This window comes from Vicugna pacos, chromosome 9, assembly GCF_048564905.1.
Source record: "Vicugna pacos chromosome 9, VicPac4, whole genome shotgun sequence".
Classification (NCBI taxonomy): domain Eukaryota; kingdom Metazoa; phylum Chordata; class Mammalia; order Artiodactyla; family Camelidae; genus Vicugna; species Vicugna pacos.
In genome coordinates this window covers 41,004,518-41,023,274 of record NC_132995.1, presented here as the reverse complement: position 1 = coordinate 41,023,274, position 18,757 = coordinate 41,004,518, and the positions used below count along the sequence as shown (strand labels likewise).

At 53.5% G+C, this 18,757-nt stretch overlaps 1 protein-coding gene and 2 long non-coding RNA genes across 6 annotated transcripts in view; 1 reads left to right on the top strand and 2 right to left on the bottom strand.

The window, feature by feature from the left end:
• Positions 1 to 1,406, bottom strand: part of LOC140698166 (uncharacterized) — a 9,365-nt gene extending 7,959 nt beyond the window's left edge. Inside the window, exons 1-3 of the long non-coding RNA XR_012075726.1 lie at positions 1,264 to 1,406; positions 758 to 934; positions 533 to 671 (exon numbers count right to left, since the gene is read on the bottom strand). This is a non-coding gene — a long non-coding RNA (uncharacterized lncRNA). The remainder of the gene's footprint in view (positions 1 to 532; positions 672 to 757; positions 935 to 1,263) is intronic.
• Positions 1 to 18,757, top strand: part of SLC12A4 (solute carrier family 12 member 4) — a 21,973-nt gene extending 3,216 nt beyond the window's left edge. Inside the window, exons 1-24 of one of the 4 annotated variants that reach the window (XM_006203716.3) lie at positions 1,593 to 1,704; positions 2,068 to 2,162; positions 3,632 to 3,763; positions 7,268 to 7,414; positions 7,501 to 7,555; positions 9,221 to 9,351; positions 10,636 to 10,877; positions 11,030 to 11,244; positions 11,804 to 11,968; positions 12,045 to 12,143; positions 12,415 to 12,472; positions 12,836 to 13,010; positions 13,425 to 13,543; positions 15,090 to 15,188; positions 15,377 to 15,496; positions 15,700 to 15,804; positions 16,064 to 16,232; positions 16,503 to 16,698; positions 16,812 to 16,981; positions 17,068 to 17,199; positions 17,279 to 17,386; positions 17,577 to 17,764; positions 17,872 to 18,005; positions 18,182 to 18,757. In XM_006203716.3, coding sequence (XP_006203778.1) covers positions 1,608 to 1,704; positions 2,068 to 2,162; positions 3,632 to 3,763; positions 7,268 to 7,414; positions 7,501 to 7,555; positions 9,221 to 9,351; positions 10,636 to 10,877; positions 11,030 to 11,244; positions 11,804 to 11,968; positions 12,045 to 12,143; positions 12,415 to 12,472; positions 12,836 to 13,010; positions 13,425 to 13,543; positions 15,090 to 15,188; positions 15,377 to 15,496; positions 15,700 to 15,804; positions 16,064 to 16,232; positions 16,503 to 16,698; positions 16,812 to 16,981; positions 17,068 to 17,199; positions 17,279 to 17,386; positions 17,577 to 17,764; positions 17,872 to 18,005; positions 18,182 to 18,273 — 3,243 coding nt within the window. In that variant the 5' untranslated portion in view covers positions 1,593 to 1,607 and the 3' untranslated portion in view covers positions 18,274 to 18,757. Of the gene's footprint in view, positions 1 to 1,592; positions 1,705 to 2,067; positions 2,163 to 3,631; positions 3,764 to 7,267; positions 7,415 to 7,500; positions 7,556 to 9,220; positions 9,352 to 10,635; positions 10,878 to 11,029; positions 11,245 to 11,803; positions 11,969 to 12,044; positions 12,144 to 12,414; positions 12,473 to 12,835; positions 13,011 to 13,424; positions 13,544 to 15,089; positions 15,189 to 15,376; positions 15,497 to 15,699; positions 15,805 to 16,063; positions 16,233 to 16,502; positions 16,699 to 16,811; positions 16,982 to 17,067; positions 17,200 to 17,278; positions 17,387 to 17,576; positions 17,765 to 17,871; positions 18,006 to 18,181 lie in introns of those variants that run through there. The other 3 variants (XM_072967568.1, XM_072967570.1, XM_072967569.1) reach the window with 3 other exon arrangements.
• LOC140698165 (uncharacterized) lies at positions 16,679 to 18,233 on the bottom strand. The gene is made up of 3 exons (XR_012075725.1): positions 18,104 to 18,233; positions 17,305 to 17,436; positions 16,679 to 17,169 (listed from the first exon to the last, which is right to left on the bottom strand). It is a non-coding gene; the product is annotated as an uncharacterized lncRNA (long non-coding RNA).

Below are 18,757 nucleotides of genomic sequence, written 5' to 3'. Positions count from 1 at the left end.
AGATGGTGACTGCGTCTAAGGAATAAATTTAGCTTGGAGACTCCTGGCAGCCAAGGCAGAAAGGGAAATAAGATGAACTGTATAATTGCCATTTTCTGACAAAATGAAGTCTCGCCTAAGTTATTTAGGGGAAGTGCTCTCTTTTTTTTTTCTTTTTTTTGTCACAAAAATCCAAGAGTACTTTTCAGAAGCTTCTCACTGAAGGGCTGTCAGTGTAATGGGCAGCGTTAACTGGGTTTTCAGATTTTCCTTATGGCTTCTTGTCCTGATCCTAAATAAGCATCAGGGGCACAGCAAATGTCATAGGGTTTCTGAGCTACATAACCCCACAAGGCTTTAACATGGTTCATTAGGCTGACAACCTCCCACTACCTTTGTGCTGTTGGCATTGACCTACACACAGACATGTAGCTCTTAGGACTGAACTGCTTGGCTCACTTAGCTAGTGCAGGTTCCTAGATGAGGTGATATACCACTTTTACATGATGTGGGAAGGAACTTTGCTCCAGAAATTGTCATCAGCATGCTTTACCTGTCAGTCTCCTTGGGCAATAAAGAATCCATAGTGCAGGACCTGCTGAGTGATTGTTGGCTCAGAGAAGGCAAGTTAAGTCTCATACATACAAGAGGATGTATCAGATGGAGGAGGATGCATCATTCAGCATTCTTACCTATAAAGAAGAGAATTAGACTGTGGGCTATTTAACCAGAGAAAGTTAGCAGGTACCTCTCACAAAACCAGGCATGGTAAGAATACCCCACTAGTCTGGATTGGTGAAGACACTTCTGTTGCCACCTCCATCGATGGACACCAGGGCCACACTGCTGCCACATTCATTGCCATTAAACACCAATGTGGCTTCTTTGAATCAAGATGTCAGCTTCCTGTTTGCTGTGAAGCCTCCAGCCACTGCCACCTCAGCTGCCAGACTGTCTGGAAGGGGAGAAAAAAAAAAACACTTAGCAAGTAGAAAAGGAATACTTGATGTCTTCAGCCTGCTTGATGGAATGTCACCCACCGAGACTCACAAAGGACACAGTCTGGAAAATAAGGAAGCGTGTCAATGCTGAGTGGCCAGAAAAAGCAGCCAAGCTTTGAGAACTGAGGCAGGCTTATTTTAAAAAGGTGCATCTGGGGGGCGGGTATAGCTCAAGCGGTAGAGCACAGCTTAGCATGCAGGACCTGGGTTCAACTCCCAGTACTTTTAAAAATAAGTAAGTAGACCTAATTACCTCCCCCCTCGAAAACAAAAACAAGTGTACCTCGCTCCTTTCTGTGAGGCTTCCTTGGAGCTGAGGCACTGTCTCAGCCTGGCGGGTAGGTGGAAGCCAAGATTGACCATGAACCTAGTCTGGGCAAGTGACCGGGATCTAGGGGCTGGAAGGTCAACAAGCAGATCCTACCAAGCAGTCCCTGCTCGGTCCCATACCCACACCCTCCAGTTTTTGTAGGGCTTTCCCAGACCTTGCGCTCACTTCCGCTCACTTCCGCTCACTTCCGCTCTCCAGTCTCCTGCTTGCCCCGCCTCCCAGGAAGCCTCGGGGCTGCGGCCCAGGACGTCCCCGCGCGGTGCACGGTGGGGTAGCTAGTAGGCAGCCGGCTGGCCATGGCCGCAGAAGGAACCCTGTGTGGCTTAATCTATCTGGAGGGCAGCACCAGGGGAGGCCCTGAGGACACAAAGCCTTTGACACTGAGCACACTGGGTATTCCAGATAGCCCTGGGAAAACGGGAGTATGTGTGTGTTTTGGGTGGTGGTGGTGGGTCTGAAGGCGGACCCTGGCTGGGCCCCGCCCCTCCCGGCAGGCCCCGCCCCTCGACGTTAACACGTGCTGAGCTAGTGCATCTGGCCCTTCACACCTGTTCCCTCTGCTAGATGAGTTTAGGCACTGCCAATTCTGGTCCTTTCAAGGAGGCTGGCAGGGTGTGACGGGGAGACAAGCCTAGCATAGTAACACTGGCCCCCAAAGTGTTCCACAGAGATGATGGCTGGTTTGCTGGGGAGGGGTGCAGGCTGGGGGCTCAGGAGGCAGCCCCTGACTGGGATTCTGTTCACCTCTCTCCACAGGACATGGCAACCACAAAGAGAACAGCCCTTTCCTTTGTCCCATGGAGGCTTCCAGAGGAAGTGACTACTATGACAGGAACCTTGCACTGTTTGAGGTAGCTGAGGAGACATTCTGGGCCACAGGTGTGGCAGGCAGGGGAGACGGGCAGGGACTTGTCAGGACCCAAGCCTTAGCTAAGCAAGCAGGCTGGATGTTGTGCCTCCTATGTCTCAGCTCCTCCTCCTCCAGTCTCTCCTTGTCTGTCTCGCTCCGTTGGCAGTCAGACTGCGGTTCCCTCATCCCTTTGAACTGAAACTGCTTTCCCTCCCTGAGGCCACTCACAAACCTACCTCATCACCACCTCCAGGGGGGTTCACTTTTGACTAACATGCAGCCCCTCAACAAGGTGACCACCTCTCAGGATTTCTTACCTCAGGATATCCCTTTGTCCTCTTCACTCCTAGGACTTCTCACAGTCCATAATTCTTCCCTCTTCTGTGAACTTTTCCTCATCCTTCATGGTTGACTCCTCATACTCTGTCCCCGTCAAGGTCACTGAGGCCTGGTCTTTCTCACTGGATCTGCCCCCATCTCTCCACATCTGCAACTTCAGTGGACCCCTCTGTGGAAACAGTCCCAATTTTGTACCTTTGAACTTGAATAACATCATTTTCAGATTCAAGCTCAGAGTTTGATCTGGATGGAAGTCATGGTTTAGGCCCCTAAATTCTGACTCACTCATTCAGTTGACCCATGGAAGCTTTGTAGGCTCCTCAATCTCCATTTACCCCAAAGACCCACATTCATTTCTCACTCCAAACTAGACTGTCCTTGTGCGTAGGGTCAGAAGGGAGCTGACAGACAGGGAAAGACTAAACGTGGGCAAGAGGCAGGTGGAGGCACAGTGTTGGGTAGGTCGCAGGAACAAGGAAAGCCTAGACCCAGTAGGGGAGCTTGAGCCCTGGGATGCCTCCTGACCTGGAAAAGCAGCAACTTTCTGCAGCAAAGTCCTTGACCTGGCCCCACCTGCAGATGGTGTAGGAGGTCAGGATCCCATGGGGTTGAGGTGGGTTACTCACAGGGCCTGGGGCCTGGTGGAGAAGCTCATCTGGGAGGATCAGGGTTTGGACAGATAAGAGATACTTCACCTGTCCCTCTTTAGACTTCCTTGGTTCCCTGGGGTGATTGGGGTGGCTTTTTTGTGGGAGAGTAGAAGGAAGATATGGGTCCCAGAGGCTCACTCATTGCTGAGAGGTGGCCAGGCAGAAGAAGCAGCATGAAGTGGGCCATTTGCCTGTCTGCCAGCCATGCCATGCCCAACCCTCCACCTTGAGGCAGGTAGTTTTCACAGATGGGCTGGTAGTGATTGTAGCCAAGGTGGGGCAGAGAGAAACAGCTTCTGAGTGCACATGCTGGGGTGTGGCACCCACACCTGCCCAGTCAGCTGGCTTGGGCTTCCCCAGGCAAGAGCCCAGGCCTGCCTCAGGGCTTGGCAAGGGGCCAGAGGCCAGGCTGTTGGCTCCACACAGGTAGCCTGGTGCCAGCCGGGCCCACTGCCAGATTGCCCTGTGGCTCTGTTTACAGGAAGAGCTGGACATCCGCCCAAAGGTATCATCTCTTCTGGGCAAGCTTGTCAGCTATACCAACCTCACACAGGGTGCCAAGGAGCATGAGGAGGCTGAGAGTGGGGAAGGCACCCGCCGGAGAGCAGCCAAGGTGAGCTGGTCAGGGGCAGTAGAACAGCCATTCCCAGGAAGGCAGATTCAACACCATGGAACTGGCAGTTTCCCCACATAGCTGTAAGCATCCCAGGGGAATTGGGTGCCAGATGTAGCAAGCGTGGAGGATGGGCACTGAGTGCTTTGGGCTCAAGGAGGCTGCAAGGGGTGGGTTAAGCTCCTCAAGGTGTAGGGCCAGGGAGGCCCTAAAAATTAACAGTGAGAGCTACCAGCTGCCTCTACTTAGCCCTCTCTGTGTGTGAGGCATCGTGCTAAGCAGTGGGCCTGGGTTCTTGCATGTCATCTTCACCACAAAGCTGTGAGGCAGGTGCTATTATCATCCCCATTTTACAGATGAGGAAACTGAAGGTCAGGGGTGTTAAGTAACTTACCTAAAGGGAGTTACCTTACCTTGACTAAACAAGATCAATGTATAACACTGGGAGACAGATTTGTGGATTTATTGTGAGGCATATGATTATGTAGAATGCCAGATCACTGTATCCCATCAGGATGGATAAGGGTTCCTTTGGAACCAGGAACCTGGTTATCCCTTGGGGCTGTGTGACCTAGAGCAAGTGACTAAACCCTTCTGCCCTTACTGTATTGGCTCCATTGGCAGACCCCTCTGACAGCCCCTGGATTCCTTGAGCACCAGAGTCAGGGGTGTTAGGAGCATAACATTGCCTCTTGGGGCTTCCCCTTCCCTCTCCTGGTCCTACCTGTGGTTGCTTTCTAAGCCTCAGGCCCTCCAGCCCTCCTCTTTCTTCAGAATGACTTTGCACATCCTTGCTTAGCTCCCATGTTTGATGGGATTTGGTTTAACTGAAGGGTGTTTTTTTTTTCCTACATTTTTGATTTGGTGGCAAGGAGCCTTCCCTCCACATCTCCTGACTCCCTGAGGTTTGAGAAGCAGGTGTAATTTGGAAGAAGCTTGGGCCTGACACTAGCTGTAGTATTCTTGCTGGTGGTCAACACAGGCAGGAGGAGCTCTTGTTTGGGATAAGCCTGATCCCCAACCTCAGACCTGCTCATAAGATTTGGACCTTACTGAGGTGGGCCAAGGAGAGAGGGTAGACTAGGCTGTTGTACACTCATCACATTGCCCTTCCAGGAGGCAAACCAGCCCACACTTCAGAGAGGACACACAGAAATACACACACCTGAGATCTTGAGGTCACGTAAACCTCACCCCTACCCTATCCTGCTTATTGTGATTTTGCTGGTATTTTCTAGACTGCAGTTAGCAGAGGACCCTGACTATCCCTGGCTGTCCCTGTTCAGCCCTGCAGGGGATTTTCAGCCTCTGAGAGTGCTAACTGCAGTGGGTGGTGGGATCCTTGGGTAAGATCCTCTTCCCTGTCCTTTCAGGCCAAGTCTAGGGAACTGGTAGCTGAGAGTAAAAAGGTCTTTAAGAAAGGCTGACGTACAACTCAACAAGGTGTGAGAAGAAATTCTGGGTTGCTGAAGGACCATGATCTCTTGGCCTTATGAGAAGCCTATGAGGGTGCTGGGGTCCAGCTTCAGCTTATCTCTCCAGCTCACCTGGCCCTAGGCTAAAGATGTGAGAGGGTGGCTAAGTGTCCCAGCTCCAATGGCTTTTCTGTGGAGGAAGGAGGAGCCTGGTCAAGCCCACAGTGAGTCTGTAGGAAGCTGGGGAGCTGGATCCACCAAGCTGTGTTCCTCACCCAGGGGGGTTCTGAGCAGGGGCCTCAGAAGAGGAAAGCTTAAAGCAGGAAAAGGCGGTCCTCCAACCAGATCATGCCAAGACTATGCCTTTCATGGCAACCACTCCGGCTCAGGCCTGGTGACCTTCTAAGGCTGCCAGAAGTTATTTGGAGATGCAGAAAGCATTTCCGGCCTTGCCGTTTCCCACACTGCCCTTTTCCCAGAGTGACTCAGCCTAGAATGGGGGTGGGGGCTGGGTGCTGCCACTGTCCAGTGGGTGGTCCAGGGCCTCCCACAGACAGAGCCCAGATGAGGTATATCTGTCACCTACACTGTGCAGGACAGTTTAAGGGACCATTTGTTCTTACTCGGGCCCTTTCAGGCCCTTCTGAGCTCCTTTAGGCTGCACACAGATCCTGTCCCACCTGGAGCTATGGCCACATCATTCTCCCACCTCAGCTCCAAGGCAGCAGGCTTTGCTGGGACTCTGGTGGAAGCCCACTACCCTAGGCTGCACTCATGTGGGGCTCAATTCTTAAGAAGGCACTAGCCCTGCCTCTGTGCTTCAGCCTCTGTCGTGGCCTCCCAGCTGGCCCCTACTCTGCCCTTAGTTGAGAAATCCAGCCTGGATATGCCCATTAGACCTTCCTTACCTACCCTTCAGCCTGAGTCTCTACTTTCTATGTAGAATTTTCCTGGCAGGTTATCCCAGAAGCCTGAGGCACCACTTACTGAGCTCAGGAGCACCTTTTTTTTTTTTTTTAACATTTTTTATTGATTTAGAATCATTTTACAATGTTGTGTCAAATTCCAGGAGGAGCACCTTTTGAGTACCTGTAGGGCCTGCTGGTGATAGAACAGTAAGCAAGCCAAGTCTACCCCAGTGTGGTCATGACCCATTCACGTAAACAGTTACCGTGACCTGTCTGTGACCACTATGATGGAAGGATATAGCAGATGCTGAGGGGATGCAAGAAGAAGTACCAACTCCACCTAAGGCAACCTAGGGGGACTTCCTGGAAGAGGCAACATTTAAGTCTCCTAAAGGTTTAACTGAAGAATTTGATAGGCATTGAGGCAGGGGTGACCCTCCCAGGCAGAGCCCAGCATATGCCCTGCTTCAGAAGCACTGAGGGACCAATGTTATCAGGACTGAGGCTAAGAAAGAAGGTGATGAGGCACACTTGGTAGTCCAAGTCAAGGAGCCTGGCTCACACTGTGGATTACAGGATAGACAATGCAGAGGGTTCTTAGAGACCTGCTCTGGCAGCAGAGTGGGTTGGAGTGTGGAGAGTCACAGAAGGCACCATCCAGGGACACCAGGAGTAGTGCCCCAGTTTCAAGGGACTAAGGATGAGGCAGGGCAGGCTGATCTCAGGGCAGCTTGAGAGGCAGACTGAGCAGGACTCAGTGTCCACAGGATTGGAGTCAGGGATTGGAGAGAAGGAGGGTCAGGAACAACTTCTTGGACTCTAGCTTGGGTGACATGGGGCCTGCTGGGTGAGAAGGTAGGGATCTGAGCAGACCTCACTTTCCAGAAGTCTCACAGAAGAGAGGAAGGGAAGGAGGCAGTACCCTGAGGGTGAGGTGAGGCTCAAAACCTCACACATAGGGTTTTGAAAAAAATCAGGTATTATACTTTCCCAGGCTTAAACTGTTTCTTCACATATGAAAGTCAAGACAGACATCCTGTCACCTCACCCCCTGCGCTCCCCCAGACTCCACCCAGGATGCCCCTCTCTAACTTGTTCTCTGGTAGAACACCCTGAGGGTGTGGAACTGCTGAGTGACTAGGAGCTGGCTTTCTGTCTCCCCCCTCCCTCCTGCTCCACAGGCACCCAGCATGGGCACCCTCATGGGGGTGTACCTGCCCTGCCTGCAGAATATCTTCGGTGTTATCCTCTTCCTGCGCCTGACCTGGATGGTGGGCACGGCCGGTGTGCTGCAGGCCCTCCTCATCGTGCTCATCTGCTGCTGCTGTGTGAGTATCTCAGCTGAGGCAGGGGCCACGACCCCCTTCCCGAGCCCGCCCAGTTGAGCTGCTCACCTAGGCCCTCCTTCTCACAGACCTTGCTGACGGCCATCTCCATGAGTGCCATCGCCACCAACGGTGTGGTTCCAGGTGGGTGAGTGCCACTCAGGCCTGAGGGAGGAAATGGGCCCAAATCCACCTTGACATGTCTGGGAATCCTCAGTGCCCTGACACACACCTCCCCCCAAAGCAGTTCTCTCATGGGTCTTAGTCCTTGACTCCATGGCAGTACCACCACTTAGAGCATCTTTGCTTGACGGAGTTTGAGGTTGCTATTGCTTTGTGTTTTGTTTGTGACGGAGTTTGAGGTTGCTATTGCTTTGTGTTTTGTTTGTTTGGGGTTTTTTTTTTTTCTTTTTTAGTGTAAAGGTAATTTTTTTTATAAAGAAGACTAGGGCTGATAAAGAAGGTGATGGGGCACACCTGGTGGCAGAGTCTGGACCACACTGTGGATTACAGGATAGACAATGCAGAGGGTTTTCAGCCAGGATGATGAGATTGCATTTGGTTTTCAGTTACCCCCATTTATTTATTTATTCAACCATGTATTTATATCACTATGGACTTTGGAAGTTTATTGTATGCTTTAGTTTGTTGCTCTAGCTGTTCCATTTTGGCTATTTGGCTACTCAGGTTGGCTCCCGGGTTTGAATTATTTTATATTTTATTTTTCAAATAACAGCTTTATTGGTATTAGTATAAAAGTAATAGGGGGAAAATGCAATATATGTTTACCATAAGAGAGTTTGAAAATGCAGAAAAATGTAGAAAAGAAAATTGAAAGTACCCATAATCGCACTGTCTGAGTTCATAACTATTAGCATTTCAGTACATGATCTTAGGGTCTTGTAAAGTATTGGTATATATTGTTTTCCCCAAACTGTGTGTGTGTGTGTGTGTGTGTGTGTGTGTGTGTGTGTCGTTCGTAAATGCTGCAGTTTTTTTTTTTAAACAGGATTGATATCACTTAATTTAAGTAATTATTCTCCTACTCTTGGGTTCTACTTTTTCACTATTGTAAGCATTATTGTCAAGAACATCCTTGCACATGGATCTCTGTTCACCCCTGGCAATTAGGAGAGGGTCCTAGAGGTGGAAATATAACATGAAAGGGATTAGCCTTTTTAAAGTTTCTTGATCCCTGTTGCCAGATTTTTCACCAGAGAAGTTTCTTCAGGGAAAATGGGATCACTCTTGTCCCCTGCACCCTCCCTGGGCCCAGGGCCCAGTGTTGACTCTGACAGTCTTGCCAGGGCTGTTAGACTCTGATGGAGGCACAGATTCAGGGCAGGAGAGTCAGCCATGGACATTCTCCTGGTGGCCAGCCCTAGGGACAAAAAAACTAGATAAGACACAGTCCCTGCCCTGGTCTGAAGGGGTCAGACTAACAGACACAGCCCTTGGGAGGGGTGAGGCATGATGAGAGAGGACACACCCAGCCAGAGGAGGCTGTGGGACTGACCTAACTGCAGGGAGTTGGGGGACACTGGGCCACTTAGGCTTTGCTGTGGACATAGAGCTGCCCCAGCAGAGTAGTCATTTCATTGGCTCATGCTGGGTGCTGGAGTCAGATGGAAATGAGGTCCAACCCCAGCCTGGCCACTTACTAACCATGCAGCCTTAGGCAACCCTTCTGCTCATCGGTAAATGGGAAAAGCAGTCCCTGTCCCTTAGGGTGGTTGTGAGGGGTTGTTGTGGGGGAGGCTGCCTTGAAAAAGAACCAGTCTTGACCTGTATACACACTCTCTGTTGTAGCTGGGGGCTCCTATTTCATGATCTCCCGCTCACTGGGGCCAGAATTTGGAGGAGCTGTGGGCCTGTGCTTCTACCTGGGAACAACATTTGCAGCAGCCATGTACATCCTGGGGGCCATTGAGATCTTGCTGGTGAGTCAGGCTAAGTCCTAGCCAATTCTGGTCTTGTCCGAACGGTCCCTTTCCCACAGGCTCATGCTCCCCTCACCTCTGGTCAGGGTCTGGGGAATGTAGGAAGCCTCCTCGAGGGAAAAAGATCTTTGTTCCAGCAAGTCTCCCCTTCAACCCTCTGCCAGTTTCGGCCAGGCAGGGAAGAGGCCTGGCTATTTTCACCTTGGCTCTGTATGTTCCATCCACCCGGGCACCATTTCAGCTGTGGTAGATGATCTGTGAACTACTGTATTTAACTCAGTGACAGATCATGGTGGTGATGCAGAGCCTGCCTTCTGGGCTCCTGTGGGCTCTGGCCAGCTCTGTCTCCCCCAGGCCTCTATACCAAAGCCTTTCAGATCCATCTTATCCTCATCCCTAAATTAGGGTGAACAGCCACAGGACCTTGACTGGAGGTTGGTACCCACTCCGTGGGCCCCATGTGTGCTCTGACTCAGCTTCTGGCTCCCCACTGAACTGCCCTGGCAGTGGGAGAAGGGGGAGGGGTAGAAGGGAGCACAGGGTCACGAGTACTCACCCCTGCACATCCAGACAGTAGGAGATGTTTAGAGGAACTGCCTGGTTATTCCCACCTCCAGTTCCTCTGCCTGTAGTGTGGACCCTGCTTCTGGATCTTCTGGGGTTTTGGGGGTTTTTTTGTTTTTCTGTTTCCCACATTCCTATATTTATTATTTGGATTTCTTCTATGAGGACATTTGCCCTCTTTTCATTTGTTTATTTATTCCACTATGTATTTATATCAATATGCACTCCTAGATATTTATTTTATTCTTTGGCTCACAATCCTATACTATCATTATTTATTTTGTTGCTTCTCAAACTGTTCCACCTTGGCTATTTATCTATTCAGGTCAACTCTTATGTCTGGGTCCTTTTTTTTTTTTTTAATAATAGCTTTATTAAGATACAATTCACATACCATACAATCCACTACCCATTTAAAGTACACAATTTGATGGTTTTTAGTATATTCACAGAGTTGTGTAACTATTATCCCCAGTCAATTTTAGAACATTTTCATCACCCTAAGAAGAAACTCCATACCCCCAGCCCTAGGCATCCATTAATCTGCTTTCTGTCTTCAATAGGATTTTATCAAGTTTACCTATTCTGTACATGTCATATAAAAATGGTCTCATACAATATACAATCTTTGGATACTGGATACTCTTTTAAACAGAAAACCAAGATGATATTTCCCTCTCCAAATAGGGAGATTGAACCTTCTTTGTCTTCTTGTTTCAGACCTACATTGCCCCGTCAGCTGCCATTTTTTACCCAACAGGCACTCATGACATGTCAAGTGCCACCTTAAACAATATGCGGGTATATGGGACCATTTTTCTGACTTTCATGACCTTGGTGGTATTTGTTGGTGTGAAGTATGTGAACAAATTTGCCTCGCTCTTCCTGGCCTGTGTGATTATCTCCATCCTCTCCATCTATGCTGGGGGCATCAAGTCTATTTTTGACCCTCCTGTGTTTCCGTAAGTAACCTGGGAATACATCTACGCATTGCATGGACATCCCTCCCATGTAGGTGGCCCTTGATGCCCTGAGTTGTAGAGGCTGCAGGGTGGGAAAGGCTGGGGTCTCCAGCTGAGCAAGTGCTGATGCTTTTGCCCCCCATCCCCCACAGAGTATGTATGCTGGGCAACAGGACCCTGTCCCGGGACCAGTTTGATGTCTGTGCCAAGACGACTGTGGTGGACAATGAGACAGTGGCCACACGACTATGGAGCCTCTTCTGCCACGGCCCCAACCTCACCGCTGACTCCTGCGACCCCTACTTCCTGCTCAACAATGTGACTGAGATCCCTGGCATCCCCGGTGCAGCTGCTGGTGTGCTTCAGGGTGCGTCCTCCCTCCTATCCTCCTGCTCCTGACCCCCAGGCTGAGCAGGTGGCAGGGAATGAGCACGGAAAGACAGTGGAGCACAGAGCCATCCTTGTGTGGCCAGCTCAGGAATGGGGGGCAGGTCTGGCTGCCTTCCCGGCCCAGCAGTGTCCTCTCAGCCTGGCTCCTGGCAGCTAGGTTTTGGGTGAATGGAGCCTGTTTGGCCCATGTCCCAGGCCCGCAGCAGTCCCCAGAAAGTTCTGGCAGCCCCTCTCTCCCCAGCCGCCATCCCCTGACCCTGCCTGGGATTGTTCTCATAGGAGCCATAAAGGGCCTTTGTCTAGGAGGCAGGCAGTGGTGGGGCTCTGGCTGATGGTGGTTCAGCCATCTCTGCCTGTCAGACTTCTCACCAAAGAGCTCCATCCCCCTGGCCAGGGCAGCCCTGTGGCTGACACCATAGCCATTGTGCTGAAGTTGCCCCACTGAACCCCCAGAGCCTTGTAGCCTCTGGCTTTGCCGCCCCAAACATCCTTGGGAAGTAGGTGGGGCTACAGTGGTGATGCTGCTGCCCCCACAGAAAACCTGTGGAGCACCTACCTGGAGAAGGGTGAGGTGGTGGAGAAGCACGAGCTGCCCTCCACGGACGCCGTTGGCCTGAAGGAGAGCCTGCCCCTGTACGTGGTGGCTGACATCGCCACCTCCTTCACCGTGCTCGTTGGCATCTTCTTCCCTTCCGTAACAGGTGAGCCCTCTTGCCTGCCCACCCAACCCGCCCCTGCTCCCAGGGAGCCCCTGAGGGAGTCTTATTGTTTTTGGAGGCATAATGGCTGGCTCAAACCGCTCCGGGGACCTCCGAGACGCACAGAAGTCCATTCCAGTGGGGACCATTCTGGCCATTGTTACAACCTCCCTTGTGTGTATCCTTCCCAGGCCTGGGGCGGGTGAGGAGGGAGACAGGAGGCTCTTGCCTGCCTAGCAGTCACAGGCTGGCTCACACAGACACACCACACGTGCATTCACATATACTTTACCCCTCTCATGCTCGAGGGGTGTAATGCACAACACGAAACCCTCAGCTGTGGGTGTCCCAGCTGAGTCGGCTGGCTAAGGCTCAGGTGGGTGCTGTGTGGGAAATGAGCCAGGGCAGCGGTGGCGGTGGAGGGCTGACTTTCCTTGACACAGCCGCAGACTTCAGCAGTGTGGTTCTCTTTGGCGCCTGCATCGAGGGTGTGGTACTCCGGGACAAGTGAGTGAACTGGGCCCCTCCCTGTGGCAGTGGGGTCAGCTTTTGCCTGCCCTGACACCGGCCCCCTTCGCACACGTGGTCCCCACACATGTCTTCAGGCTGCTGGTTGCCAGTGGTGGTCTGTGCTACCAGGTGGGTCAGGCCCCATGAGGGACTTTTGCTTCTGAGAGGACAGTGACATTAGGATCAGGACTGGGCTGAGGGGAAAGGATAGAGGCTGGTGAACTAGCCTCTGCTAAGGGGCCAGAGCTCTGTCCACCAAAGCCATCCTTCCTGACCCCTGCCATTCCTCACTCTGGGCGGCCCCACCCAGGGTTTGGGGGGCTCCTTGCATGGAACATGGCCTGAGTCCAGCCCCTGCAGGTATGGTGATGGCGTCAGCAGGAACCTGGTGGTGGGCACATTAGCCTGGCCTTCGCCCTGGGTCATTGTCATCGGCTCCTTCTTCTCAACTTGTGGCGCCGGCCTTCAGAGCCTCACTGGGGCACCACGCCTGTTGCAGGCCATCGCCAAGGACAACATCATCCCCTTCCTCCGGGTAGGCCTTCTGCCCTAGCCCATAGCCTGGGTGCTCCTGGCCCCTCACACTGGCTAGGGGAGAGGGGTATGGGGTATGGGTACATTTTATCCAGCTGGTGTCTATATTGGCTCCAGGGCCACATAGCCATCCATGGAGAGTTGCTGAGAGCTGCCCTTGCTGCTCTGCTGTTGGCAGAGCTGCTTGGGTCCAGAATCCTCAGAGCCTCTCTATGGCTCATTAACAGCAGAGGCCTGGAGAGTTGAAGAAAAGAGAAATTTATGGTACCTATTGGGATAGGCATGGGTGTGGCCTAAGCCCAGAGGGACTTGGGGATGATGGAGGCCAGGCTGTGACTTGTGGCCTAAGGTGTGGCATGAGAGCAGTGGGACCAGCTTCTTCCCTTGCTGACCCCATTGACCCTGGTGCATGCAGGTTTTTGGCCATGGGAAAGCAAATGGTGAACCAACGTGGGCACTCCTCCTGACGGCACTCATCGCTGAGCTGGGCATCCTCATTGCCTCCCTTGACATGGTGGCCCCCATTTTATCCATGTGAGCTGGGAGCCAGGGCAGGGCAGGGGGTGGGATTGGGGAAGGTTCCTCACACTCTCAACACCCTTCAGCCTGGGGCCCCAGGCAACTCCCTGTGACCCCATCTGGTGTTGACAGCACAGCTGGGAGATGTATCAGGCTACATGGGGAGACGTTTACCTGGTAGAGTTCAGCCTACCTCTGCCTTCAGGAGTGAGTCTGGTACTTACACATAAGTTTTTAATTTTTTTTTTAATTTTGGGGGGGAGGTAATTAGGTTTATTTATTTATTTTAATGGAGGTAGTGGGGATTGAACTCAGGACCTCGTGCATGCTAAGCACGTGCTCTACCTTTGAGCTATATCCTCCCACCTTGGCACTTAACACAGAAGTTTTCAAGAGACTAGTAGGTCCCATGTGCCTCTGTGGGAGACCCAGAGCAGAAACAGGGCAAGCACCCAGTCCCTGGCACCTTAAGGAAGCCACCACTGCCCTGTACACCTGTTTTCAAAGTGGTTTGCTTTTAATGTTCTGTAATCAGCTGGGCATTTGAATCTACCAGTGCCCTGCAGGGGGTGGTCAGCACACGGTAATTTCCAGGGGTCCCAGAGGCAGAGCTCATGTTGTTACTGTGTTTACTTCCATGTGTGGCCTACTCCACCTCCTCACACATCTTGCTCCACTGCTGGTGCTCCCTCTTGCTTGTTCCATTTTGACCCTTCACTGTCCCACTCATCCTGTGGGGCTGACAGGACCCCCTTTCCTGCCCAAAACAGCCGCCCAGTCACAGCCAGGCCTGCAGGAGTCAGTGCTTTCTTACCTCCACCTGTTACTGCCCAGCTCCCTCCCACAGCATATACCTGAAACCATTCTTGCCAGTCGTCTTGAGTGGTGACTCCTCACTGCCCACGCCAGAGGATGTATCTTAGCCTTTATGACGTGGTTCCTCCTGGCAGCCCTAAAGGGACTGACCACTCCCACCTCATGGGGGTCCCTGCCCCCTGGCATGCCCTCTCTAATAAGTCCTCCTGACTTCCTGTCTGCCCTTCCTCTCCTCCAGCTGATGGTGGAGGTTGGCACCCCCTCCCCTCAGCCCTCTTCTCTGGAGGGCTCACCCGGTAGGCCTCCCCTGTCCCAGTCTCTCCCATTCACCATGGTGTCTAATTCAGTGATTCTAAATGGCCCTTGTCATCTTCTGACCTGCTTCTCCCCACATTCATGACAACTAGTCACCCAGGCCAGAGTTCTGACCTCCTCGCCACCATCCCCTTCCACAGCTACACTCAGGGTTCCGCCTGCTTGCAGCCCCCTCCCCTCCACTGCCTGTGAACACCCGCCCACCCTCTAAGACCTGGCTCTGAGGACACTGCTCCAGTGTCCCATCTTCATCAGCATCATGCCATGGGAGCGGGCGCTGTGAGGCTGAGAAGACCTGCCTGAGTGCATGCAGGGCAGGGCCATGACATGTCCAAGTTCCTTGTCCAGGCCCAGCCCGAGGAAGGGCAGGGATATCAGGTCTCTGGCTGTCAAGGAGACTGCTCTGTACCAACCACTCCCTGTACTGCAGGTTCTTTCTGATGTGTTACCTGTTTGTGAACCTGGCCTGTGCTGTGCAGACGCTCTTGAGGACCCCCAACTGGCGGCCTCGGTTCAAGTACTATCACTGGTACGTGGCAGCTGGGCCCCTGAGCCAGGTCCTCAGACATAGGAGCTATTGGGGAGGCCAGGAGCCCCATTCTGGATGGAATCTGAGTTTCCTGGTTCACACTTAGTGAGAGACTGGGGGCTGGAGGGCTTGGCTTGGGGCTGTATTGTTCTTTCCTGATTCTGGCCTTTTACCACTCTCTGGCCCAGGGCGCTGTCCTTCCTGGGCATGAGCCTCTGCCTGGCTCTTATGTTTGTCTCCTCCTGGTACTATGCCCTGGTTGCCATGCTCATCGCAGGCATGATCTACAAGTACATTGAGTACCAAGGGTGAGTGAAGGGCTGCTGTCTGCTCAGGGTAGTTGGGGTGGTCTGTGTGCTGGGCTGGGGGTTGAGACATCCTTTGTTAGCCACTGTGGGCATCGGGGCTGGGAAGCTGTGACTCTGGGCCTGGCCCTCCTCTATTTCACATACACACAGACACAACACTTGGGTGGGACCAGGGGCTCACCAACTTGTGGTGGCCTCTGCAGGGCTGAAAAGGAGTGGGGCGACGGGATCCGAGGTCTATCCCTGAGCGCTGCCCGCTATGCGCTGTTGCGGCTGGAGGAGGGGCCTCCTCACACCAAGAACTGGCGGTGAGTCACGCCCAGCCTGGAGGGGGCCATTTTAGGCTCTCGGGGCACTGTGAGGGTGGGAGTGTCAAGAGGTGCTGGCTCCCCCTTCCTAGTCTGTGTTCCCCGTCCCAGGTTGCCAGGGGCACCCTCCTGCTTGTTGGGCCTTTGGATCTCCACTACCCAAACCTCTGGGGGCCTGTGAGCTGAGAAGGGAAGGAGAGGGGCTCCCTGGAAACCTCTGACCCTGATCTCAGACTATCTCCCCATTTGGCCACTGCAGGCCTCAGCTGCTGGTGCTACTGAAGCTGGATGAGGACCTTCACGTGAAGTACCCACGGCTCCTGACTTTTGCCTCCCAGCTTAAGGCTGGCAAGGGCCTGACTATCGTTGGTTCTGTCATCCAGGGTAGCTTCTTGGAGAGCTATGGCGAGGCCCAAGCAGCTGAGCAGGTGCCTGCTGTGGGGTGTGGGGGCACTGAACCAGACTAGAGATGTCTGGGCTACAGCTGCCACACAGGGGAGAGGACCAATCAATCCTGACCAGCCAGGTGGTCAGCACTGCTGCCACCTGAGAGCTGGAACAAGGCGGGTATGACTATCCCATCTTGAAAACATGGCCTCTGGGTGGGTAGGTTGCCCCTATCCCTAGGGGACATTGTGGGGAGCCCTGCAGAGGGGATGCTGATGGTCTGGCCTTCTGACCTGGTATGGTCCCCACAGACAATCAAGAACATGATGGAGATTGAGAAGGTGAAGGGCTTCTGCCAGGTGGTGGTAGCCAGCAAGGTGCGTGAGGGGCTGGCCCACCTCATCCAGTCCTGCGGCCTGGGCGGCATGAGGCATAACTCCGTGGTGTTGGGCTGGCCCTACGGCTGGCGACAGAGCGAGGATCCACGTGCCTGGAAGACCTTTATTGGTGCGAGAGGGTCAGGGCCTGGGCTCAACCATATGGGACAGGGGCCAGGGGTCAAGTGAGGGCAGAGACCAGAGGGCCACAGGCTGGCAGTCAACAGTGCCCCTCCTCCCCAGATACCGTGCGCTGCACCACGGCTGCCCACCTGGCCCTTCTTGTGCCCAAGAACATCGCCTTCTACCCCAGCAACCATGAACGCTACCTGGAGGGCCACATCGACGTGTGGTGGATCGTCCATGACGGTGGCATGCTCATGCTCTTGCCCTTCCTGCTGCGCCAGCACAAGGTGGGCCAGGTGGATGGACCCGGTGACGGGGAATGGGCCCTTGGAGGCGTGGGGTATGAATGAACCACCAGCTGCTGTCGCCACAGGTTTGGAGGAAGTGCCGGATGCGTATCTTCACGGTGGCCCAGATGGACGACAACAGCATCCAGATGAAGAAAGATCTGGCCGTCTTCCTATACCACCTGCGCCTTGAAGCAGAGGTGGAGGTGGTGGAGATGGTGAGCCACCTGCCCTGATGTGGCCCCATGGATATCCTGCCCCACATAGCCCAGTCCTCACAGCTCACCCTTTCCCCAGCATAACAGTGACATCTCCGCATATACCTACGAGCGGACACTGATGATGGAACAGCGGTCCCAGATGCTCCGGCAGATGAGGCTGACCAAGACTGAACGGGAGCGAGAAGTCAGTGGCCTTCTTGGTTCAGGGGGCAGGGGCGGATGGCAGGGTCAGGCCTTTGGAGACACCATCAGGTGGGGGCATCAGAATGACCTACCCCAGCCCCACCCATTTCCCTGAGGCTGGATGATCATGTTGGGCCAGTCAGGACCCCCTTTCCCATGGCACCAAGGCAAACTCTTCTCATTGTCCTCAGGCCCAGCTGGTTAAGGATCGGCACTCAGCCCTGCGGCTGGAAAGCCTGTACTCAGATGAGGAGGACGAGTCTGCAGCTGGGACTGACAAGATCCAGATGACGTGGACGCGGGACAAGTACACGGCAGCTGAACCCTGGGACCCCAGCCATGCCCCTGACAACTTCCGGGAACTGGTGCATATTAAGCCGTGAGTGCAGCAAAAAAAAAATGGACCCAGTCACATTGAGGGGGGGGCAGGCAAGCTCTGTGGGTGGGTTGGAGGAGGGGGGCTGTGATCAGCTGCATTATCTGCAGGGACCAATCAAATGTGCGGCGCATGCACACAGCTGTGAAGCTCAATGAAGTCATTGTCACACGCTCCCACGATGCCCGTTTGGTCCTACTGAACATGCCTGGACCACCCAAAAACAGTGAGGGTGACGAGAACTGTATCCCTTTGTGCAGAGGCAGGCAGTGGGGAGGTGGACAGTGTGAGGTCAGGCCAAGAGCTCCCCTCCCTGTGTGCCCTGGGGGGGTGCTAGGTTACCTCACTCTTACTGATGAGCTAAATTTCCCTGGGTGCCCCTTGGTCCTCGTGCTGCCTCCTTGACCAGATGCCCTACAGACATGGAGTTCCTGGAGGTACTGACAGAGGGCCTCGAGCGGGTGCTGTTGGTACGTGGCGGTGGCCGTGAAGTCATCACCATCTACTCCTGAGCCCAATACAGACTTGTGGCCTAGAGTGGAGAAGTCCAGGGTAACAAACAGCCCCCTTCCAGCATCCACCCACCAGCCCTGCTTTGCCCAGCCCTGCCCTGGGCCCAAATTTGCTAGGTCTCCTTGGAGACTGGGCCCAGGCCTGGCAATGGAGATGGACCCAAGGTCCTACAGGATCCTGAGAGGTTTGGGGACTTTCCTGTTCAGCACCCCAGGAGGCTGGCCCTGGCTGGAGAAGACTGGTGGGGGCTGACGTGGGGTTTGAAGGCAGCTGTACCAGGAGCACTATTTATTGCATATTTATTGTTCGGATGTCACCAACAGAGAGGAGGGAAAGGGCAACAAGGGAGGGGTCTGGCCCAGCCTGCCTGCAGGAAGATCTGGCTCAGGCTACTGTGGGCAGGGACCCCCCGCCAAGCCGAGCTGAATGGAGCTAGCCAGCTGAAGCCTGACTTTTTTCAATAAAACATTGTTTACTTCTGGG